Consider the following 20,640-nt stretch of genomic DNA (forward strand, 5'->3'; position numbering starts at 1 on the left):
GGTCGCCGGTTGTTTGGGTCCGTGCGACCAAACGTCCGCGACCAGACGTCCGCGACCAAACGTCCGCGACCAAACGTCCGGCGACCAAAAGTCCGGCGACCAAACGTCCGGTCACGCCCTTCCACATACCAAAAACATGCAGAGTAGGGTGATTCAAATCTCCAAATTGTGTTGGGATTTCATAGAATACAGGCAGTCCTCCAAGTGTCCAAGGGCAAAAACTCCAGATACTGCCATATTTTTTATAAAAGTATTTCAGCATCATGCCTTGGACAAAACTCTTTGGAATAATTGACTGGCTGGTGTTTAAGATGACTCTGATTGTTTTCGACTGTAATACTAAAGTTGATGCACCATGTGAAATTGATGTACAATGTTGGGACATTTTGATATGGCCAAGATAACTGCTCACAAAACACATCTGTAAGTTCTTGAAGAAAATACCTCAGAACTCCAAGATGAATTACATGCAAGTATGTGTTTGGTCATGAGAAGAAAAACACACCACCCTCCACCTGCTCTTAGTTAAAACGTGACTTTAAAATATAAATCTTTCACCATGACACAATTCTGCAACCAAAACCCCAGGTTAGCATTTTTAGAGACTAGTTGTTACGTTTTCCACTTGCACTTAGTTGTTAAAGGGAAATGTGAATGCATTAGTTAAAATGAACAGATTTGTTAACCTCCCTTAGTCCAAGCCTGGCAAAGTGCTCCAAGCTGAAAAATAATGAAATGTTGCTCCCTCGCGACCAAAGGTTTGCAGTCCTGGTACACTGGAAGAGTGATGGAGTGCTAAGAAACACTTCTCCAGAGAGTAGCTGTCACATTCAGACTCATCATCACTTTTTTAGCCACTTCATAAAGAGATTTGAGTGTTAAAACAAGAGATTCCTATTGTTGCCTCTTATACAGTATATTTATTCATTAGAATGTTTAAAATAAATTAACAACACATTCTTTGTTCCATCATTTGAAAATTAGGCCACACATTTCTCAAGTTGACTCTAAAACAAGGGTCACCAACACGACCCCAAAAGACCACATGAACAGCCCCCAGGGCTGGCTCTAAAAAATAGCTCCCCAGTGATGGTGCATTGTAATTTCCAAAGAGTGTTTTTGAAGTGATCATACAGTTATTTCAGTTGCAGGCGGCACGGTGAACCATCCACCTAACAAGTCAGAGGTCGCAGGTTCAAATCCGGCCTCCGGCTTTCCTGCGTAGACTTTGCATGTTCCTCTGCTATTCCTCTGGGTACTGTGCTTCCTACCACATTCTAAAAACATTTTTTGTATGTTAAATGGAGAATAGGTGTGAGTTACTGTTTGTTTATGGGTGGCGTGCGTCTAGTTGGTAACCCGTTGTCCAAAAACAGCTGTGAAACGCTTTGCGCACACACTTGACAAGTAGTGAGAATAAGCATTATATATATATATATATATATATATATATATATATATATATATATATATGTATATATGTATATATATATATATGTATATATATATATATATATATATATATATATACATATATATATATATATATATATATATATATATATATATATATATATATATACATATATATATATATATATATATATATATATATATATATATATATATATATATATATATATATATATATACATACAAGGTTTTCATTTCCACCTGTAGATTTATAAAGTGTTCCAGCTAAATAAATACCATCTAATTCTGCACCTTCCCCTTCGTAGGAGAAAGAAATGATCTGCCACACTTGATTTGTGGGCTTTTCCATTTTACGTAATGAAGAGGAAAGCTTTCCAGTTGAACAGAGAACTCCATCAAATGGTTAGCGTGCATGATTAAACTTGGAAAATAGTTAAGAACGCTCCTTTAACCTTTAAAGTCATATTCTATTATCTGACTGTGGGCAAAGTCGCAGTATCTCACAATTGAGCACACACACACAGGCGCACATTTGCAAGGAATCAAATTCTTAAAGGAACTAATGAATGCAAATCCTAACTAAACTGGTATAAATCAAGAGCACACAGCAGTTGGTCATTTCAGGCCCAAATATTGTAATGATACATGGGATGAGGAAAGTGTCACAATGTTATACGAATAATTTTTTCCACTTGTGACAGTGAAAATTCTCCCATGATTGTGAAACATAATTAGAGACATGCATTTCTTGGACTTTTTATGGGTTGATTGTTTTTTCCCCCAAACTGCTTGTTTGTTTGTCTTTTCCAATTCCACTAGATTCATTTTTACAAAATAATTATTGCACTCATGTTCACATGAGCAAGTGCACCATCATTCATTCGCATTGTGGTGTACATCCATTTTTATTTTTATGAACTTGTAGAGTGTACTGTGTGCATGTGTGTTTAGTTTGGTAATATGAACTATTAAATTGTTATTGCAAGAAGGGAATTTCATCAATGCCTGAGGAAAAATCCATCCATTACTGCTTGTCTTCATTTTGGTTGTGGTTAAGATGGAGTCTATCCCTGTTGACTTTTGGTGAGAGGACAGACAACTGCAAGAAAATTGTCATAGAGACATCTAGCCTGTTTCAGCCACTGATGTTAGACAAAAACATCAGTACAATCATTCAATATTCATCCAATGACTGCTCAGACACAAATCCTGCAATAGGTCTATTTTTGCTAAGTTGTCTACATATAGTCTACTTGTTTCTTGTGTTTCAATAAATTCTATACACATTTAGGTTTCAGAGATGAGATTAGTGCACATATAAATGACCTTATGTTTTCCAAAAGACGCAGCAAAGCAGGCTGAGATGACTTAACCATATCCTGATGGTAAAATTACTTTAAAAATAATGGTAAATCCAGAGCTATAGAACTGATGAATAGAACAAGGCTGTTGGCCTGGTCTCATTGTAACCATTTTAGCTGAATACTAATGTGTTTTTCACACTGCACTGTTGATATCAAAGCATATCATTTTATTGACCCATAAAGAGTATTCTCTAATGTTTCAAGTTTTATTGGTAACAAAATATTACACCCAGGTATTGTGTACAGTTGTAAAAAATGTTAAAGAACATTAAATCAAATTTGTGTAAGGAACACATCCATCATTCATATCTTTAATTAAATCAAAACTACATCAATGGCCCAAAGCACTTATTTGAGTACTCCACTGCCTTGTCAGCCCGACTCCGGTTGATTTCCTTTTTCACAGAGATTTTTCACGGATGTTGTTACACAGCTGGCTGACATTCTAACTTTTACCCCCAGCGTCACGCTTCTGGTCCCAATCACAATGAAAGACAAGCTTGTGTCAAGCTTAGCAAACCTTAAGGGCAGCCAAAAAATATAAAGGCCTGAGGTGGTAATAGTATAATGTTGAAACATATAACTTACTACAGTAGAGGCTGCAAAGTGGAAGATCCAAACGCTTTTCTTGCGTGTGTTATGAGGATAACACATGAGAAAGGTGGGTGAATAAAATCCCCTCAACTACTCTTTACATTGGTGAAGAATGTGAGACAAGGCCACAGACACAATCTGGTTTTTTTCTTCTTTTTTGTGTGTTTTTTTTCTTTCCGATGACTGCAGTGAATATCTATTTCATGTTGAAAGCATCCCTGATAAAGACCTGGAAGCCTCTTTAAGAGACAGAACAAGGCCCAGAGCAAATGAAGATTTCAGCATTTTATGTAAAGTCAAACTAGAAACAGAATCTACAGATATATCAATAAACTTAAAATTACCAAGTGTTTCTCTGTGAAATAAAATATGCACAACAAGACTTTTTGTAAAAGCATAATTATATGTCTGATTCTATTAAATGGGGTGTGGAATAGTTCAGACATGACCTTCACTTTTAGACTTTAGTGCAAAGCCCTTTATTTTCACCATATTAGTGGCTAGAATATCATTTTAATTGAACATTTTAATTCAGCTCCCTAATTTCATGAGAACTACTCAGCGTTCAATTACAATCCTATAACTTAGATGTTTTGCCTTTTATTTAGTGTTTGGCCTTTATATATGAAGTAATACTTTCTTTCCTTTAGCTGTACTCATCAAGCAGTGTATTCATTCACTATGTGTCACTATTTGACATAGATTGGGCATCTTCAAACCATGGAACTCCACACTTGGTGGTATGGCTTACAAATTTTGAGACTTGTGCATCTAGGAAAAAAAGAATCTGACAGGGCTTTTACTTTCTGAGCAGGAGAAAGCCATTGGAAATGAGGTCACTCTTGACATAGTTCCAAATAAAGCAAAGGGCGACAGCTGAGCAATGATCAACTCCGTTTCAGCCAGATCATGATGGTCCATTAACTTCCTAAATAGTGATGACATGCTGTTTGATTGAGAGTCGTAGTAAGCGACAGGCAGGTGATCGGTGATCAAGTGAACAGTTTTCATTGCTCACTATGTTCAGAAATTGCTGGTCTGGGTCTTCTCGTGAGGAGAAAAAAGGACCACTTTTGAACTCATGGAAATTTAGATTTACCAAATAAAAAAATACTGATTTACTATATATACACTATATACTATATATATTAATGTTGAGTGACATTTGTTCTTCTTGGATTCATAAGCCAAAGATCAAAATTCTGAAATAATAGACGGCTGGGTTTTGTCATGGTTTTCTTCTTAATAGCCCATGGCAACTGCATAAAAATCCCAGAATACCACAAATGTAGATTCTAATTGAATTTGATGCCATTATCCATATAAAACACTGCTGCCCCACACCTGACCAGTACAGGAAAAAAACCTCCATTACAAATGTAAATCCAAAGTGCTACTGCAAACCCACTACCTTATCTGTATCAGTAACATTTGAGGAAGTATTATCTTTTTAATTTATGAACTAACCCGTTAGATCAGGGGTGTCAAACATACGGCCCGCGGGCCGGAACCGGCCCCCAAGGAGGTTCGATCAGGCCCGCAGGATAATTTGAAAGTGGAAAAAAATGCATAAAAGACATGGAATTAATATTTTTAATTCGCTGCAATTCATGGATTATCCGCTAAGGGACGCACTCTTTCCATCAGAGTAGAAGACAAGCCGCATCACTGAGACAGACTGAAAACAGCAGCAACTCCATAAATTTTCAGTATGTATTGTATGTGTATGTATGTTTCATGTATGAAGTTTACCGATTTACAGGACAGGCGAACACTTTCTTCATCACACATTTAAAATCACTCTCCTTAGTTTGTAAGGTACACGCAGGGATTACATTTAGATTTTATATGCGTATGTGTAAGTGGTTTAAAAATTCCTTTCTTTAAAAGTCTCATTTAATCTTAAAGTGCATGACTATATTTTTCAGTACCAATTAAAGTTTTGTGCCTTTGTACAATCAGTGGGATCAGTTGCAATGCATATTTGTGAATGATAAAAGTCAATTGCACATTTGTCTAAGGAAATATGAGGTGTTTCATAAAATGTTTTGTAAAAGGATAGTTCATTAAATTTCAATATTTTCCTAGTGTTCTTGTGCTTCTTTACACCAAAGCAAAGGAAAGACATGATATTTTGGTTATTTATAGCAGAGCATGGTATAATTTTAATGGTCCGGCGCACTTGACATCTCCCTAGGCCGTATGTGGCCCACGATGCAAAATGAGTTTGACACCCCTGGTATATAGTAAGGCTTTTTTTCTTTAAAAAACGACATAGTATAGTAAGGCTTTTTTTCTTAAAAAACGGCATAGTATAGTAAGGCTTTTTTTCCTAAAAAACGACATAGTATAGTAAAGCTTTTTTCCTAAAAAACGACATAGTATAGTAAGTTTTTTTTCCTAAAAAACGACATAGTGTATATAGTAAGGCTTTTTTTCTTTAAAAAAAACGACATAGTATAGTAAGGCTTTTTTTCTTAAAATACGACATAGTATATAGTAAGGCTTTTTAATTTGTAAAAAAATGACCATGTATAGTAAGGCTTTTTTTCTTTAAAAAATGACCATGTATAGTAAGGCTTTTTATTTTTTTAAAAAAACATGCAAAGTAAGGCTTTTTATATATATAAAAAAAAAAAAACGAACACACTTTTACAGAATCAAGACTACAAAAATGGCGACTATTGCACGTCATCTTCCAAACATGGTCATTGAGTCGGGAGGACAAATCACCTCCTATGGGCGTGGTTACGCCCATTGGTGACGCAGGTGCTTAAATTATGCACCTGCGCAGCAGCTCGCCCTTTAGCGCAACCATTTCCATGCCGTCGGTCGAACGACTAGCACCCAAACGAGGTAAGCCCTAGACTAGAGCAATTTACTGGCCTATGTGCATTTTTAACACCCTACCGGGAGATTTTTTTAGGAATCAATTGAGCCAAAACGCCAACAAATCTGTTAGTTTATTGCCAGGTCGAACACACCGTCGACATTTGAAGTATGGGCTCCATGGCATGTCACTAGCTAGCTTAGCATTAGCCTCACGACATTTGACTTCAAAAGTATTTTGTCCGTATTCTCTCCATTATTGAGTCGTGGGGGAAGACTTCATTTTATCAAACAAAGCCGAGATATCAACGGTCAGTTTGCCAGGTGAAGGTGTGTTGAATGTAATGATAGTTTTCACTGTGATTGCTAAACGCCCTTTTCCAATTTGTAATTCTTTTTTAAACAAAAATCATTGATACCAAAATGGTTAAGCCGACTTTCTCCTAATTTTTGACATCAGTCTGTATATTGAATCGCTTTGTCTGGAAAGGGGAAATTAGCACCGAGCACTCACTAACTTATTTTCATTCTTTATCTTGATCATTTACTTTAAGATTTCTCTTTCCTGTAATAATTGTTTGCACTTCCCAAATAGCTTGGTTAAATCAAGATGAAGCTGTTCCCGTGTGTCCAGAACCATGCACACCCTTGAGGGGAGAGGAGACTGGGCCAAGGTATCAAGGTAATACTAATGACCAAAAAAACCCACCTAAACACATCTGTTGAATCTCCAGTCTCTGTATATGATAACTTTTGCTCTATTTTTTTTGCATGCACCAGGTCCATGGTGATGTCCAGACCCTGGAGGACCAGGTGATCTTCCCAGGTTGCCCACTTGAAGATGATGTATCGTCTCTGAGGTTAATACCGTATTTTCACGCCTATTTGGCGCATCGTTTCTTACGCCGCAGTGTCAGTAACGAGTGCTATTTCTGTATTTTAGACACACAAAACACGCACATGGATTAAGATCGAAATGCGATAGTGCTGGCTACCGGAAGCATTTTATTTCCGGGTTATATTGTAATGTATCCAAGTCAAAACATTCCAATCCCACATTATTTTATTGACTAGAGTTGCAATTTACTAACCCCCTCTTATTTTATAGGTGATGTCCCGATCCCTAAGGTGAGGAGGATTTATTTATTTTTTTCAATCAGAAATTTCAATAAAAGAGATTTGAGTGTCATTTGTCTTTGTTAAAACACTTGGAGAAAAAAGACCCAAGACCCTCAATGGTCTTTTTTTTTTTCGGTGTTTTGTCTACAGGTGGAGAACACCAATCAATGTGATCGTAAATGTATTTCTTTGAATAAAAATTCTAAAATGTCATGTTGCTTGTGTTCCTTTGCTAGTTCTATGAAGAAAAATACACAAGTATATTTCAAAGGTTTTATTTTCCCACAAAATGGGGTAGTTGAGAAGTTCACAGGTCTTCCAGCATTTAAAGATGAGGTGGTGTTTCCATTGATGAATCTCTTCGTGGCACTGGATGGAATTCTGGGGAGGAAAAAAAAAGAGGGTCAAAGCACAATAGACTAAGTCCAACATTAAAAAAAAATAGACTGGGGGCCAGTTAGGTCAAACGATTTGACCAAAAAACAATAACACTAAGTTAGGTTTTACCAACATCAGAAGGACCCATCTCTCTTTTCAGATGTGGTGGGAGATATGGAAAACATACTGGATAGGGGCTCTCAAAGGCTGTGTCGCGTTGATTTGGTAAACTTGGGTGGACCTTGAAGAGAAGCAAAATAGAGTATTTTTAGTACACATGACATGAAAATAATAAATCAAATAACCTGAAAAACAGGTCTTACGTCATACACGACTTCTTTGGTCTTGTAGATTTGGACAGCTTCCACCATCTCCGTGGCTTTAAACCTCTGCAAAACACCACAGCATGATTGTCATTGCTTATTTAACCATTTTGATGCACAAATGACTCCCATTCAATCAAAAAAAAAAATACGTCTCACAAAGCTCTTAGACGGAGGAAAAATGGTTGTTTAAACGAGTCAAAAATGAGCCCTGGGCTACGGTTGAATAAATGTCTCACTTAGGTTTTGTCAAAACCACATTTAAAAATCGAAAGGTCCAAGCCCTGAAGTTATCCACACAGGATCTTGCTATTAAAAATCAACGCCAACCCAGTTAAAGTGTCTTCATTCAAAATTGGAGTGTATCATGATGCTAAACAAGCTAATTTAGGAAAGCCGTGAACACTGGTCGCTGATATCTAAACATTACTGTGACAACAAAATTTCCCGAATACGGGATGAATAAAGTTATCCAATCCAATTACACGGGTAGAGGAATTAGAAGCTATTAAAAAAAAGACTCACTTTGCCGACAAACTGCTCCTTTTTGGCCGTTATGGCCACATTCTTGATGTTTCCCAGCAGTCTGTCCTCGTTGAGGGACTGAAACACACAATGGAAGGGTTTCTTTTTAAACATTAAGAGCAATAGGTGATGCAATGTAGCCAACTTGATAGCAAACATTTGTGTTTGCATCCACGTCGGGGCTACATCACGCCAATGAAGCACGTTCCCGTCAAAAAGCACTCTTGAAATGAGAACTGGGGCTACGAAATCCCCAAAAGACAAAGTACCGAACGCGCTGCATTGTCCTGGAAGAAGTTTGTCGGGTCTTTCTTCGGGAAATCGTCAATTCTGAGCAGCTCAGCAGTCCAACGCGCCCAGCCTCCGGCTCATCCGCCATTTTAAAAAATGGCGGCGTGGCGGCGGGTCTTTTGAACGCTGACCACAGCCGCGCCTCGGCCACGCCTATTACACATAGACACAAAAAAAGAGATCGTTTTCATCATAGAGTGCATTAGTCAGGGGGCTGGGGCTGCAAATACTTTTAGGTTGGACATTAATACTTCAAAACAAATACATTGTTTTCATAATAACGTACTGTAAATACTTTTTGGTTGGGCTTTAATACTTTAAGATACAATATTGCACATTATGAACATTGCGGTGACATGCACTTCAGTGTTTGTTTTTGACTTCTAAGGTTACATACTTGGATATGCTTTTTCAATTGGGATTCATTTGGCTAAAGCAGGGGTGTCAAACATACGGCCCGCGGCCCGGAACCGGCCCCCAAGGAGGTTCAATCAGGCCCGCAGGATAATTTGAAAGTGGAAAAAAATGCATAAAAGACATGGAATTTATATAAGGAAATATGAGGTGTTTCATTAAATGTTTTGTAAAAGGATAGTTCATTAAATTTCAATATTGTCCTAGTGTTCTTGTGCTTCTTTACACCAAAACAAAGGAAAGACATGATATTTGGGTTATTTATAGCAGAGCATGGTATAATTTTAATGGTCCGGCCCACTTGACATCTCCCTAGGCCGTATGTGGCCCACGATGCGAAATGTTCTTGTACTCAGACATTTTGGAAAGTGTTACACTTGTGAGTTGATTTTGGGGATGACTTCTTTCTGTCTTTCCCAGCCAACATTGAGCAGTAGATGGGGGACAGGCTGAATTGGTTTCTAGCCAATCGCATGGCACAACACACTAACCATTCACACTCACACTCATACCTAGGGACAATTTAGCATTTTCAACCAGCTTAGCATGCAAGGTTTTTGGTTGTGGGATAAAAAACAGGGTATCTGAAGAAAACCCACTCAAGTACAGAGAGAACGTGCAGACTCCATACAGGAAGGAAACCTCTGGGGATTAAACGCTCGATCCCAAAACTGTGAGGTGGACTTGCTGACATAAAAATCCATTACTTTGTGCAAAAAAAAAATTTTTTTTTTTTTGAAAGTGTTATTTAAAACTTTTCCTCTACATTCTATACATTCCTGTAGAGTTCTGCACTATTTTGACTTGGCTTGTCAGTGTAGTACCGGGTAAATGGTTACTATTGTTTGTCCGGATAATTAAATATGAACTGTTTCTAGAACTGGGGATTTCAATATGTAGTTACCGTAATAGAGTTGACAAAAACTGCAGGTGATCAAATACATATTGAGCAGATTGTTCGTTATCATAACATTAGCTGGTTAGTGTTGTTAGGAATTTCTAGTATTTGACTAACCAGCAAAAGGTTGCACTAGCTAAGAAAATCCAGTACTTTTACATATTAACATATTTCACACAAAATCACCATGAATATAACTGCCAAACGATTACTGCATTAAAATCCCAGGAGCAAGCAAGTCCTGAATCTTGCCGTGAGCTATTATTCCTAGTTTGTCTGTATGCCCCACCACCACCAGCATAAAGTAACAATACACATTAAAAAGGTGATGAATCAGGGGTCTGTGAAACAGAAATAACCTCTTGAACCTTCAGTGGTAAACAGAATAAGAGGAATAGTGAAATCAGCAAGAGGTAAGGAAGTATAGGAGGGGGCAGTTTGAAAACTGAAACACTGTTCATTACGGCTATCACTAAGAGTGACGAGGGTGAGTTACAAAAGCTAAAGCACCCCACCTCGGGCTGCTTATGAGAAATATGTAACCAAGGACTCCCCTCTGTGAGTCATTTGGCCTGACCAATCACTATGCGAGTATCCGACTCCTTGGAGGCTACATTATTAAATTAAAGTTCAGGATTTATACCCCAATACCATGAAACGTCTTTAGTCAGATTTTGGATCGTTTATCCTATCAAAGGGTCAACAATTGTGAGGTTTGATTGATAGAGCCAGGCGACTGGGGTAGTATATATTTTCATGCTATAGCCTTGCAAGCCACTGCTTCTACATGTTAAATTCTGCTCTGCTTAGACTTAGAAAGTCTAAACTTATCTACACTGCAGCACAGGTAAACAAGTCCCCTGACATCAATGAACATTGATAACATGAGGGATGGAGGCATAAAACAGATTGCAGCCTGTAAATGTTGTTTGGTTGAAGCAAGGGTTCAGATTGCTTATAAGCCAGCCGTTCTCTTTGCAGATACATGATCTGTGCCTGTTCTACTGCCATTACTGCATAAATATAAAAACTCGACCTTGTCACTATTCACTTTGGTATTCATGAATGAATGTAATACATCACTTTAACGATTTAAAATGTACATTTTTAAAGTTGGACATCAAAGTAAAATAAGTGCATCCCCCTTAAAGCACAACCACCCAAAAAAAAACAAAACAACCAGGGAAGCCCATTAGCTAAGTTTTGAACCCACCTCACTGAGGTTACGATATTCAACCAGAATTAACCAAAATCTGGTCATCTTTTGACGTAGAAAGATTATTGCAATAATGTCACACATTTGAATTACTATTATAAAGATTTCATAGAGAAAATGTCACTTAAAATGCAGCAAATAATTGGTGTCTTGATTAGAAATATAATAGAATCATTTGAGAATATCTCCTGTGAGAGTATATTCTATTAATTGCCTCTAGGTTTTGCGAGATTGTACAAAAAAAACTATAGCCTAAAAAAATTGGAGTAACTGATCTTGTTGCATTTTGCATGATGGGGAAAAAGGTCTGATGGTCCATTAAATTGTTTAGATTGATGGTATTTATTGTTTTTGTTTTTACTCAGTTCCTGTCGGAAGTAGTGTTAGTTGTAGAAAATCATCAAAGAGCCAAGGCAACATGTGCATGTCAAGGAAATTTAAGTTCCGCCTCGGGCGCAGTTCGTTGCCCTTTTTCAAAATGTTGAACACTTGATGGCTCATTATTTTCAGAAAAAGAGAAACTAAAATCGTCTGTGAAAGGTGCGGGTGTAATTACAAGATTCAAATGGGAGCCGTCTGAATTCAAAACACATGATCTCAAGGAATTTAAGTTAATGCTAAAAAAAAACATGAAAAGATCAGAGTTATAGTTGGTGACTAAGCCATATTGACGAGGTGTAAAGTGCACGTTGAGTTATAGTGGGCCTCCCTGATGCCCTCAATGGCCCCTGCACCTGGATTTTAGGTTGTGACCAAATTGGTGGAAATGATTGTATGAATTCTCACATATGCATTGGAGGACTCAATTAATCTTCATCCTCCACAAATACCCACTATCCCAACAGCACCTCATCATAAGATTAATGTTTAGGTCTAATTTGTCCCAATCCTATGTGGAATAAATGGCAGACCACTGGGATTGCTTTAAAAGGAAATTGCAGATATTATAAATGTGGAAAACTTCCATTTAGAATACAGGGATATTTTTTTTGTTTGTTTTTTTGGTTTACCGCAGCAACTAGATGGTTGTAATGGTATCACTCGACTCAGAATTTACAAAGCACTTGTGGCAAAGAGATCACGTTTCTTTTTTGTCCACTTACTGTGATTGAATTTGAAAAATGTCCAGACTATTTGCAGCCATACAAAGAAAATATGAAGAGGAAAAACAACTTATTTTACAGATGAAAAGCAGTAGGTGTAGTAAATCTTGGTCTATAACGAGACGATTTCCAATTTATATGATGTACCGAATTCCTCTTTTTTTTTGTTCTGTATTTTTCCGATCTAAATTTAATGATAAATACATGGAAGCCAGCTGATATCAATAATGTCCCCACCTGTTTTGTATGAGCCTAAAAGGAGGAAGCAGATTCAGTGACGGCATGGGGCTGAAAAGACACGTGGCAAAATCCAAAGTCATCTTCCTCATACACAGATTGAAAATAACCAGGTTTTCGGTCAAAGAACCATTGTTCAGTTTGACAATGGAAGAACATGCATGATGAGGAAAAAGCTATCACAAGATGAGGTCTGCATTGTCTCTTACTTAACATGCAAAGATACTTACAGTATGGATATTTTTCCATTGACATCATCATGGTGGGCTGCAACAATGCCAGTATGAGGGACAAGCTCCTCTTGTAGTCTTTAGCAGTTTTCACACATATACTTTTCAGTTGGTGTCCATCATTATGAAAATTCAAAAATTCACCCTCTAATAAGTTATTTGAAGCAATGAATATGAATGTTTTTTTAACGTTTGAACATGCAGAGACCCAAACTCTGCACATCAGAATCATGTTACATTAGAGTGAATTTACACATCAAGTTCATACAACATTGCCTGCTCATTTCTGAATAAAAGAAGGGATAAAAGCTTTTCTTCCCACCTCCATGTCATTCCAGGGTTTCACACTATTTTGCTGATCTGCAGTTTTGTTCTGAAGTGAACTAGGACACAGTTGGCCATGGAATTGCTCACCACTGGATAACATCAAACATTTAATCAGATATGCACAACAATAACATATAAATTTGTAAGAAATATTGGCGACTTGGTTCCCATGTCTTTCATGGCCCAAACATTTCTCTAAAGACCATTCAGAAAGCCAATCCTAGACATTTTAATTCTACTCTGTAATCTTTTTTCTTGTTGCAAGCATTAATCACACGGAACCAAATCACACATGGACATGGCAAACTAGGGAGATATTTCAGAGTGAAGGGACATTTACTTCAGAGTCTACAGTATGTTTAGACACCAGGGTCGTTTGAAGGCAGATGTAGTTCCTGGCTGCATCCTTTCAACAAACTGCCTCCTGGTAATTGGCTATTACTCTAGAACTTAGAAATGCCGTCCAAAGGGCAACTACATTTGTCTGGAAACAATCATGGCTTTGGCAGGCTGGCAGGCAACCTTGTCATTGGAACACACCTCTGCTACTGATTTGCTGCAACAAATAAAATTAGCTCAATTATCATTGTAATGACAGAATACATTCTCCCGATTTATGTATATAATATTTATTTTATGCAATGACCCAACTATGGATTACAATATTTTTGTAATAGTCTTTTCTAACATTTGCAGTAACATTTTAAAATCAGGAAATCAAAGAGCATAGCTGAGATCTCTTACAACTGAACCCGTGATTTTTTTCTTTGTATTTTATTTTATTTTTACGTAATGGTTTGTGATTGATGATAAGACTTAGATTTTTTTAAATATATAAGAACATCATATCTGCAGAACACTGTCAAAAAGTCAATCAAACATTAATTTACTGAAAAAAGGACCCCCTCAAAAATGTCTGCACAATGCATCCAGATTTCCTGACTCAGAAAAAAAAATCATGTAAAAGAGTAAATATGCATTTCAGCACAACTCATGGTTGATGAATACATTATTCAAGAGGTGTGCCCACGGAACAACTAGTTTTTCTAACCCAGGAGTGTTGACTGGTTTTAATCAGTTCACCTTGACTGTGTTGCCTCATGGTAATATGCCTATTTCTCACTTAAAGAGCTATTTGCTCAGCAAGGTGATGCTATGCTGTGAAGCCATATTAGGTGACCTTTAACAAGTGACACTATAATTGTAGAGGAGCATGCGAGGTATGCTACATGACCTTCCTTCATCTCTTAACCGATCCAAACATCACGGTGGGAAAATAATGATAAAAAGTGACATGGCTACCGCAACTGGATCCAGATGGAGGATTCTGTAACAGTTTCATTGAGAAGTATAAAAGAAGTTGGGGAAATCTTCACTACCTGGCCGACAGCAGCGTTTCATATATTTCAAAATGATGTAATAATCTGCTGTCTCATTCATTCATTTATTTTCTGAAACAATTATCTTCACAAGGGATGGAGCCTATTTTAGCCAACCATGGGCACCCGGCAGGGATACCCTGAATTGGTGGCCAGTCAATCACAGTGCACAAGGAGACAGACAACCAATCACACTCACCCTCATACCTACGGCAATTTAGAGTGTTTAACCTGCCCGCCATTCATGTTTTTGGGATGTGGGAGGAGACCGGAATTTCTTGAGAAAACCCACACAAGCCTGGGGAGAATGCTAACTCCACACAGTGCGGACCAACCTGGGATCAAACCCTTAACCCCAGAACATGCTAACCAATCCACCACCGGGCCACCTAACTCATTATATCAGTGTGTTGCTATTAGGAGGTGAGAGAGGCAAAAAAACCAAAATCAACGGGGTTTAGATTAAGCATAAAATTAGCCTGCAATAACTAAAGTTGACTGTAGCCAAACCTAAATAATGTCTCCGTGGGCAGGACCCAATGCCATCACCCATTGGAATTTTCTGACTTCTTTTTATAGAAAAGAGGATACCTAAGAACCTAGCAGACTTGCAGTACTCCCAACATTTCTTCTCCTCTGGTTAAACTAAACAATCCCTCCTCTTTTCATTTTACCCGACCAGACAACCTGGAAGTAGACTTCCAGGATGCCTGGCTCTATTTAAATGTCTCATTCTCTGTGTAAGTTAAGTTGTTCAGCTATGTATATTTCCAACATATTTACCCTTCCTTCCCACACACAAACAAAAATACACTCAGACAACCTGGCACTTGTCTTCTCCCTCAAAGAAAATTCTCCAAGGTGCCAAAAATCCCACCCTTTTTCTTGTGATTCACCTTCCAGCTTTGTGATGAGCTAAGAAATTTTCATCAAAAATATGTATTGTGGACTGCGCTGAAAACTATTCCTGTAACAACACAGTGTGCATCACCTTGATTGGCTCACAGCCAGGGGTGGATGTTGGTGGTGCAGCTCTGAAAACAAGCATGCCCAAGCTGTGGGATTTCTGGTCCCACTTTGATCTTGAGTCAGGAAGTTTTGAAAGACTGCCTGTGAAGACAACCAAAAGACATGTCAAGAAAGATGACCTGAGCAGCATCAGGTCTCAGGGGCCACGATCCAACACTATTTTTCCCATTCATAGCACGACCATATACACGGACGGCTAGGATGCAAGCTGACTTGCATAATAAGCAAATGCCACGCATTATAAGATATGACATAAATTATGTCGCATTTCCATCTCATATCGTCAAAGTAAAACTATTAATCGTGTCATCATATTCCAATGATCAATGACTCGTGTTAACTTGCCGTCCTGACGGCACAGTCATGAAAAAATGTTTGTCAACTAAATAATTTCGTTATTGTCATTGCTCACAAAAAGGGGATTAACTCTCAACAAAAAGTCTCAAACATTCAGATTTTTTAAAAGACCAGTGCAAATAAATGACAGTTCATTAATTCATTATGAAGACATGATTGTATGATTTGTTCATACATTGTGTCACAAAAACAGATCATTCAATAGGTCTTGCATGTGATACCATGTCCTTTTCTGTTCTGACATATTCTCTCTATAAGGTCACACTTTTGTTTCCACCAAAGGAAAAGGTGTGCATGGGAAAAGAGACAGTAAGTTGCCCAAAGTGGCTGATAGCTGATTCTGGCACTGAGCCCATGTCAACATTAAACTGGGAGCCACAAACCTGGAATACCATGATGTCATTGGACTCATGGGTAGATTGACAGCCATTTAGAAAAATATTATTTACTTCAATTACAATAGATTGTACGTAATAGGGTTATGCCTTCTACTGTATCTACACGCTATTCCAAACAGAATGCTTTTGTTTGATTTTCAGTCATATTATGTGAAATTACTTCATTTTTACAAGCAGAGACAGTGAATTTAAGACAAGAAAATGGATGGGAACTGGACTAAATCCAATATGGACTGTATTATGATGGTAGACCACAACAGCAGTGTGTGTGCTGCAAGTAGCTCATAAATAACTTTTCCTCTGTACCCTTTTTCGTACATTTCTGTCTAATGAGACACACTCTGAAAAGTTGCTTTCCCTGTAGGGACTGTCCAAATGTTCTATTTAATAAACCTACATGTCATATAGGATTCCAAAAAATTAAAAGGTTGTATTCATGTCCAAGAATAACAGGGTAAAGCTGGTTGTTTGATGGTTGTGTCTCTCCAACTGATTATTTTCAAGTAATTACAAAAAACATTCATTCCAAAACCAAATGAGAACGGGAAAAAAATAAAAGAAATAATATAGGAAGGAAATAAAATATGGATAGATTCTTTTTCTCCACAAAATATTTGACTCTGGTTGACAATAGGGATCATACTCATGATTTATAGCTATAACATGAGTCCATGCCTGGGTTTGACGAATGTTTACATGGGCTTATGTTTGACAAAAGTGAAAAAGAGAGTGTCCGATACAAAAAAAATTGTATGTTCTGATGTAGTTTGTTTTGTTGTTAGTAGAGTTAAACCCATGATTGATGTTTGTTTGTGTTGCGACTGGAAAGCCTTAGCCTTTTAAAGAAGGGAATGGCCATATTTGAAAGTGAGGGCAAAATCCATTCTAGCTTTAACCAGATGCAAAAAAAAAGTTTTAGAAATTGCAGATGGGATGAGAAATCTGATATCTGAGATAGATGCATATAAAGTGATAAATGTTTATACTGTCCTGTCCCCAGTGTTCGCTTTTGTATCTTTTCAGTGTATATCTACGCATGTGTGACTTTATCCCAAACAAAACAATGGGGTGGTCCACAACATTGTCTAGACGACGTACTTATAAGGCCATGCATCTTTTTTTTTTGCTCGTACTCATGGGTCCACAGCTGAGGCGTAACACTTTGTCCACTACGGACAACCATCTTTCACCTTTATCAGTCAAACCTATGGGTAATTTGGAGTCTTGAACTCAATTGACGATAGATGTGCACTCCATTTTAACTCGGAAGGCTAGCAATGAATGAACACTGTGCGCCCTTCCTGTTAAATGGGATTGGACATCGATTGTCCAATAAGTTAATGAAACTAATATGGACATTTGTCTGCTGTAGGAGCAGGTAATAGATGTCTGCAGAAATGTGTGTGTTTAGTAAACTCCCTGCCATCAAGCCAATTTCTTATGTCAACACTGAAAACAAAAGAATTGACTGGAATTCTGGTTTTAGTTTTGTTTAAAGATATTTTAGAATTGTATTATCTCTTAAATCATGAATGTACACATTAAGTTAAACTGCAATCCTAATTTGCATTTTGACATCCATTATAACTACCTCTACCACATCATCCCAGAGGCAAATGACCATTACTACTGCAGAGTCTTGAACAATCCCTCAATCGAGGTAGATGTCTCACTTATCAATGGGCAAGGCTTATTATTTCAGGGGGCTTCCTCCTTCCTGGAAAGGACAGTACTGCTGGGGGTCGGCAAACTTCCTGTGGCCACATGGACTAGGAAAGATGTATAAAGATGTATGAAAAAGAAACACTTTCCTGGTATGTATTAAAGAGGAAAAAAAGGCCGGGCAGACATAGCCAGAGTGAACTTTCTCTTTTTAGAGGTTTTTTTTAATTCACTTAAATGAACCCAAACTCTTGGGGGAGTTCTGATTTTTGGGGAAGTCTTGGTCTCGGATAGTGTAGTCAAAGAAACCTTAATCTGGTTACGTGAATTTTGAGCATTTTAGACTACCAATTAATTGAAATTTAAAAAAAAGCACAACACCGGCCAGTTAATTTGGTCAAGATCCTTCCGCAATTGATTATTTATTGATCAGGTACACTCAACATATAACAATCAATAATCTGTATTATATCTAAGTGTCTTGTTCTTAACGTCACTGAATCTCGTGGAAAATATGATGAAATATCTTTCTTTTTTTCTGCTGGTGGCACATCTTTGGATTGAAAACCACTGGGCAAAAAAAAGGCTATTTGCTCAAGTGGAGCCAATTACTCAAAATAAATTGGACTCTTCTTGATATTTCCCTGCTTTGCACTTCATCTTCCCCTCATCTCTCTAGTATGTGCTTTTATGTGAAAACTGGGTTGGATTCGTCGCGAGCCCCTACTTCTGAATAAACAGTCTTGTGATGGCTGTTTACCCAGAGTACAAGAGCCATTATGTGCAAGGAAGTTAAACATCTGTGACGGGCAAAATAGCTGTAGACAAATCGCTGTTGCCCTTTCTTGAGGAATTGATTAGGAAAATGCTGATGTTTCTTTCAACTCTTACCAGCAGCATATGCACCTAGATTGCTTTTCAAAACGCATAGCAATAACATGGAGTAAGAGTTCTGGAATAAAACTTGTCTTTTTTTACATCAGCAATTAGTCCACAGTGAGCTATAGTTGACCTTGTCGAGAAAGAATTTTTAATCACATAGCTTGCAAGAATAACATCTACACTTAAGGTTGTCAGTATTCAATTTGTAAACAGCTCCGACATTTTAGGCAGCATTATGCAGAAATACAGCTGAGGAGGGTGATTTGCAGCGTGTTTAAAATGTACAACGAGGCATTCTGTAATGAGTTTAAGGTCACACTGTGAAGTAATTCCTGCCTTTAAAATGCATTCATTTATTCACTCCTTATCTGAGCCGCTAATCCTCACAAGAGTTGAGGGACTGCTGGCCAGCCAACTTGGCCACAAGATGAGGGACAGCCTGAATTGGGTGCCAAGAGGGCACAATGAGACAATGATCCATGCTCACACTCATAACAAAGGACAATTTGAATCAGCTTTTCTTGGGGACATGGAAGGAAACTATCTCGAAATGAGAAATACTGCTCTGTGACTTGGAAATTACTGTATTATAAGGCGCACCAGATTATAAGGCTCACCTTGAATGAATGGCCTAATGGCTTTACAATGTATTTCATATATAAGGCACACTGGATTATAAACTACAGTGGTGCTTGTAGGTGATGGTAGTAGTAGTAGTAGTAAGGGATTGTGTTTGGAGCTTAACAGTGGAAATAGTAGTAGTGATAAGGAGATGTGTTATACATCAACTAGATGGAGCTGTGCTGGAGGGAATTTCATACAATACTTAACAAATATTGGTCAAGATATAAAGTGCATCGGATTATCAAGTGGAGGTATTGTAAAAATTGAAGTCTTTTAGTTGCGCCCGGCTGGTAGCAGGCAGTTCGTCATAATGAATAGGACTGTTTTTCCTAGGCTGAAAACTGATCCCAACGTGCCTTATTTATCACATAGAAAAATTTTGGCTTTTTTGCTAACCTTTTTCATATCTAGCAGGCAGTAGTATTTTGAAATTGGTTCTGAGAGTCAGTTTGCTGCTGCCAAGATGTTCAGATCTAGATTTATCGCATCATTGTGGCTCAGAGAATTTAGAGGAAAGTTGTACAATGTCAAAACATCAACCCTGGCAGAACAACTAACAGGAACGTATGTCTCAGTCAGTTCTAAATGAATGCTTGTCAGGAAGCAGCCTTGTCCTGTGGAACAATTTTGTCAGGCGTCCATGTCTATTTGAGTGATACTTTTCCTTTTTGCAAGCTGTGCATGCACACGCATCCGCACAATAACTGCATCAAAGCTCAAATTCACTTCAGTTATAAGAGTGCCAGGCAATATTCACCACCTGGATCAACAGGTTTCTCCTTCATGCACAGCTACTCTTAGAGACCCCACTGATCTCCATCCTCTCACACAGCCAGGAGTCCCCACAGCTGCTAACTTTCCCAAGACTTTGCATACACTACCATGCCGTGCTGAGCTACTGTAACTGAGCACCAGTCATGTTTCACCACTTTCAAAAATCCCTATTTGGATTTTTAGTTTAGAGTTGTGCTATATCCGCCTTGTATTGTTTTACGTTACATTTCATGTTGTATAATGTATGATTGTA

The 20,640-nt window shown here is 37.8% G+C and overlaps 1 protein-coding gene and 1 long non-coding RNA gene across 12 annotated transcripts in view; one reads left to right on the top strand and one right to left on the bottom strand.

The window, feature by feature from the left end:
* The first annotated feature begins 6,125 nt into the window (after positions 1 to 6,125).
* LOC144079091 (uncharacterized) lies at positions 6,126 to 7,515 on the top strand. 4 transcript variants are annotated; one of them, XR_013301411.1, is made up of 6 exons: positions 6,126 to 6,248; positions 6,817 to 6,903; positions 7,002 to 7,081; positions 7,165 to 7,244; positions 7,330 to 7,349; positions 7,491 to 7,515. It is a non-coding gene; the product is annotated as an uncharacterized LOC144079091 (long non-coding RNA). The 4 variants fall into 4 exon arrangements; XR_013301409.1 differs by lacking the exon at positions 6,126 to 6,248 and having other exon boundaries at positions 6,559 to 6,903; XR_013301412.1 differs by lacking the exons at positions 6,126 to 6,248; positions 7,165 to 7,244 and having other exon boundaries at positions 6,564 to 6,903.
* Positions 7,516 to 7,599: 84 nt separating this feature from the next.
* hykk.2 (hydroxylysine kinase, tandem duplicate 2) overlaps positions 7,600 to 20,640 on the bottom strand; it is a 71,774-nt gene continuing 58,733 nt past the window's right edge. Inside the window, exons 5-9 of one of the 8 annotated variants that reach the window (XR_013301475.1) lie at positions 8,836 to 9,010; positions 8,567 to 8,644; positions 8,042 to 8,107; positions 7,848 to 7,959; positions 7,600 to 7,699 (exon numbers count right to left, since the gene is read on the bottom strand). Coding sequence is in view for 2 of the 8 variants with exons in the window: in XM_077607939.1 (XP_077464065.1) it covers positions 15,391 to 15,576; positions 15,653 to 15,771 (305 nt within the window). In the remaining 6 variants the exon portion in view is untranslated. Of the gene's footprint in view, positions 7,722 to 7,847; positions 8,108 to 8,566; positions 8,645 to 8,835; positions 9,011 to 12,725; positions 13,839 to 13,895; positions 15,577 to 15,652; positions 15,772 to 20,640 lie in introns of those variants that run through there. The other 7 variants (XR_013301474.1, XR_013301479.1, XM_077607941.1 and 4 more) reach the window with 7 other exon arrangements.

The sequence above is a fragment of the Stigmatopora argus genome, chromosome 8 (genome assembly GCF_051989625.1).
Source record: "Stigmatopora argus isolate UIUO_Sarg chromosome 8, RoL_Sarg_1.0, whole genome shotgun sequence".
In the NCBI taxonomy this organism is placed as follows: Eukaryota; Metazoa; Chordata; class Actinopteri; order Syngnathiformes; family Syngnathidae; genus Stigmatopora; species Stigmatopora argus.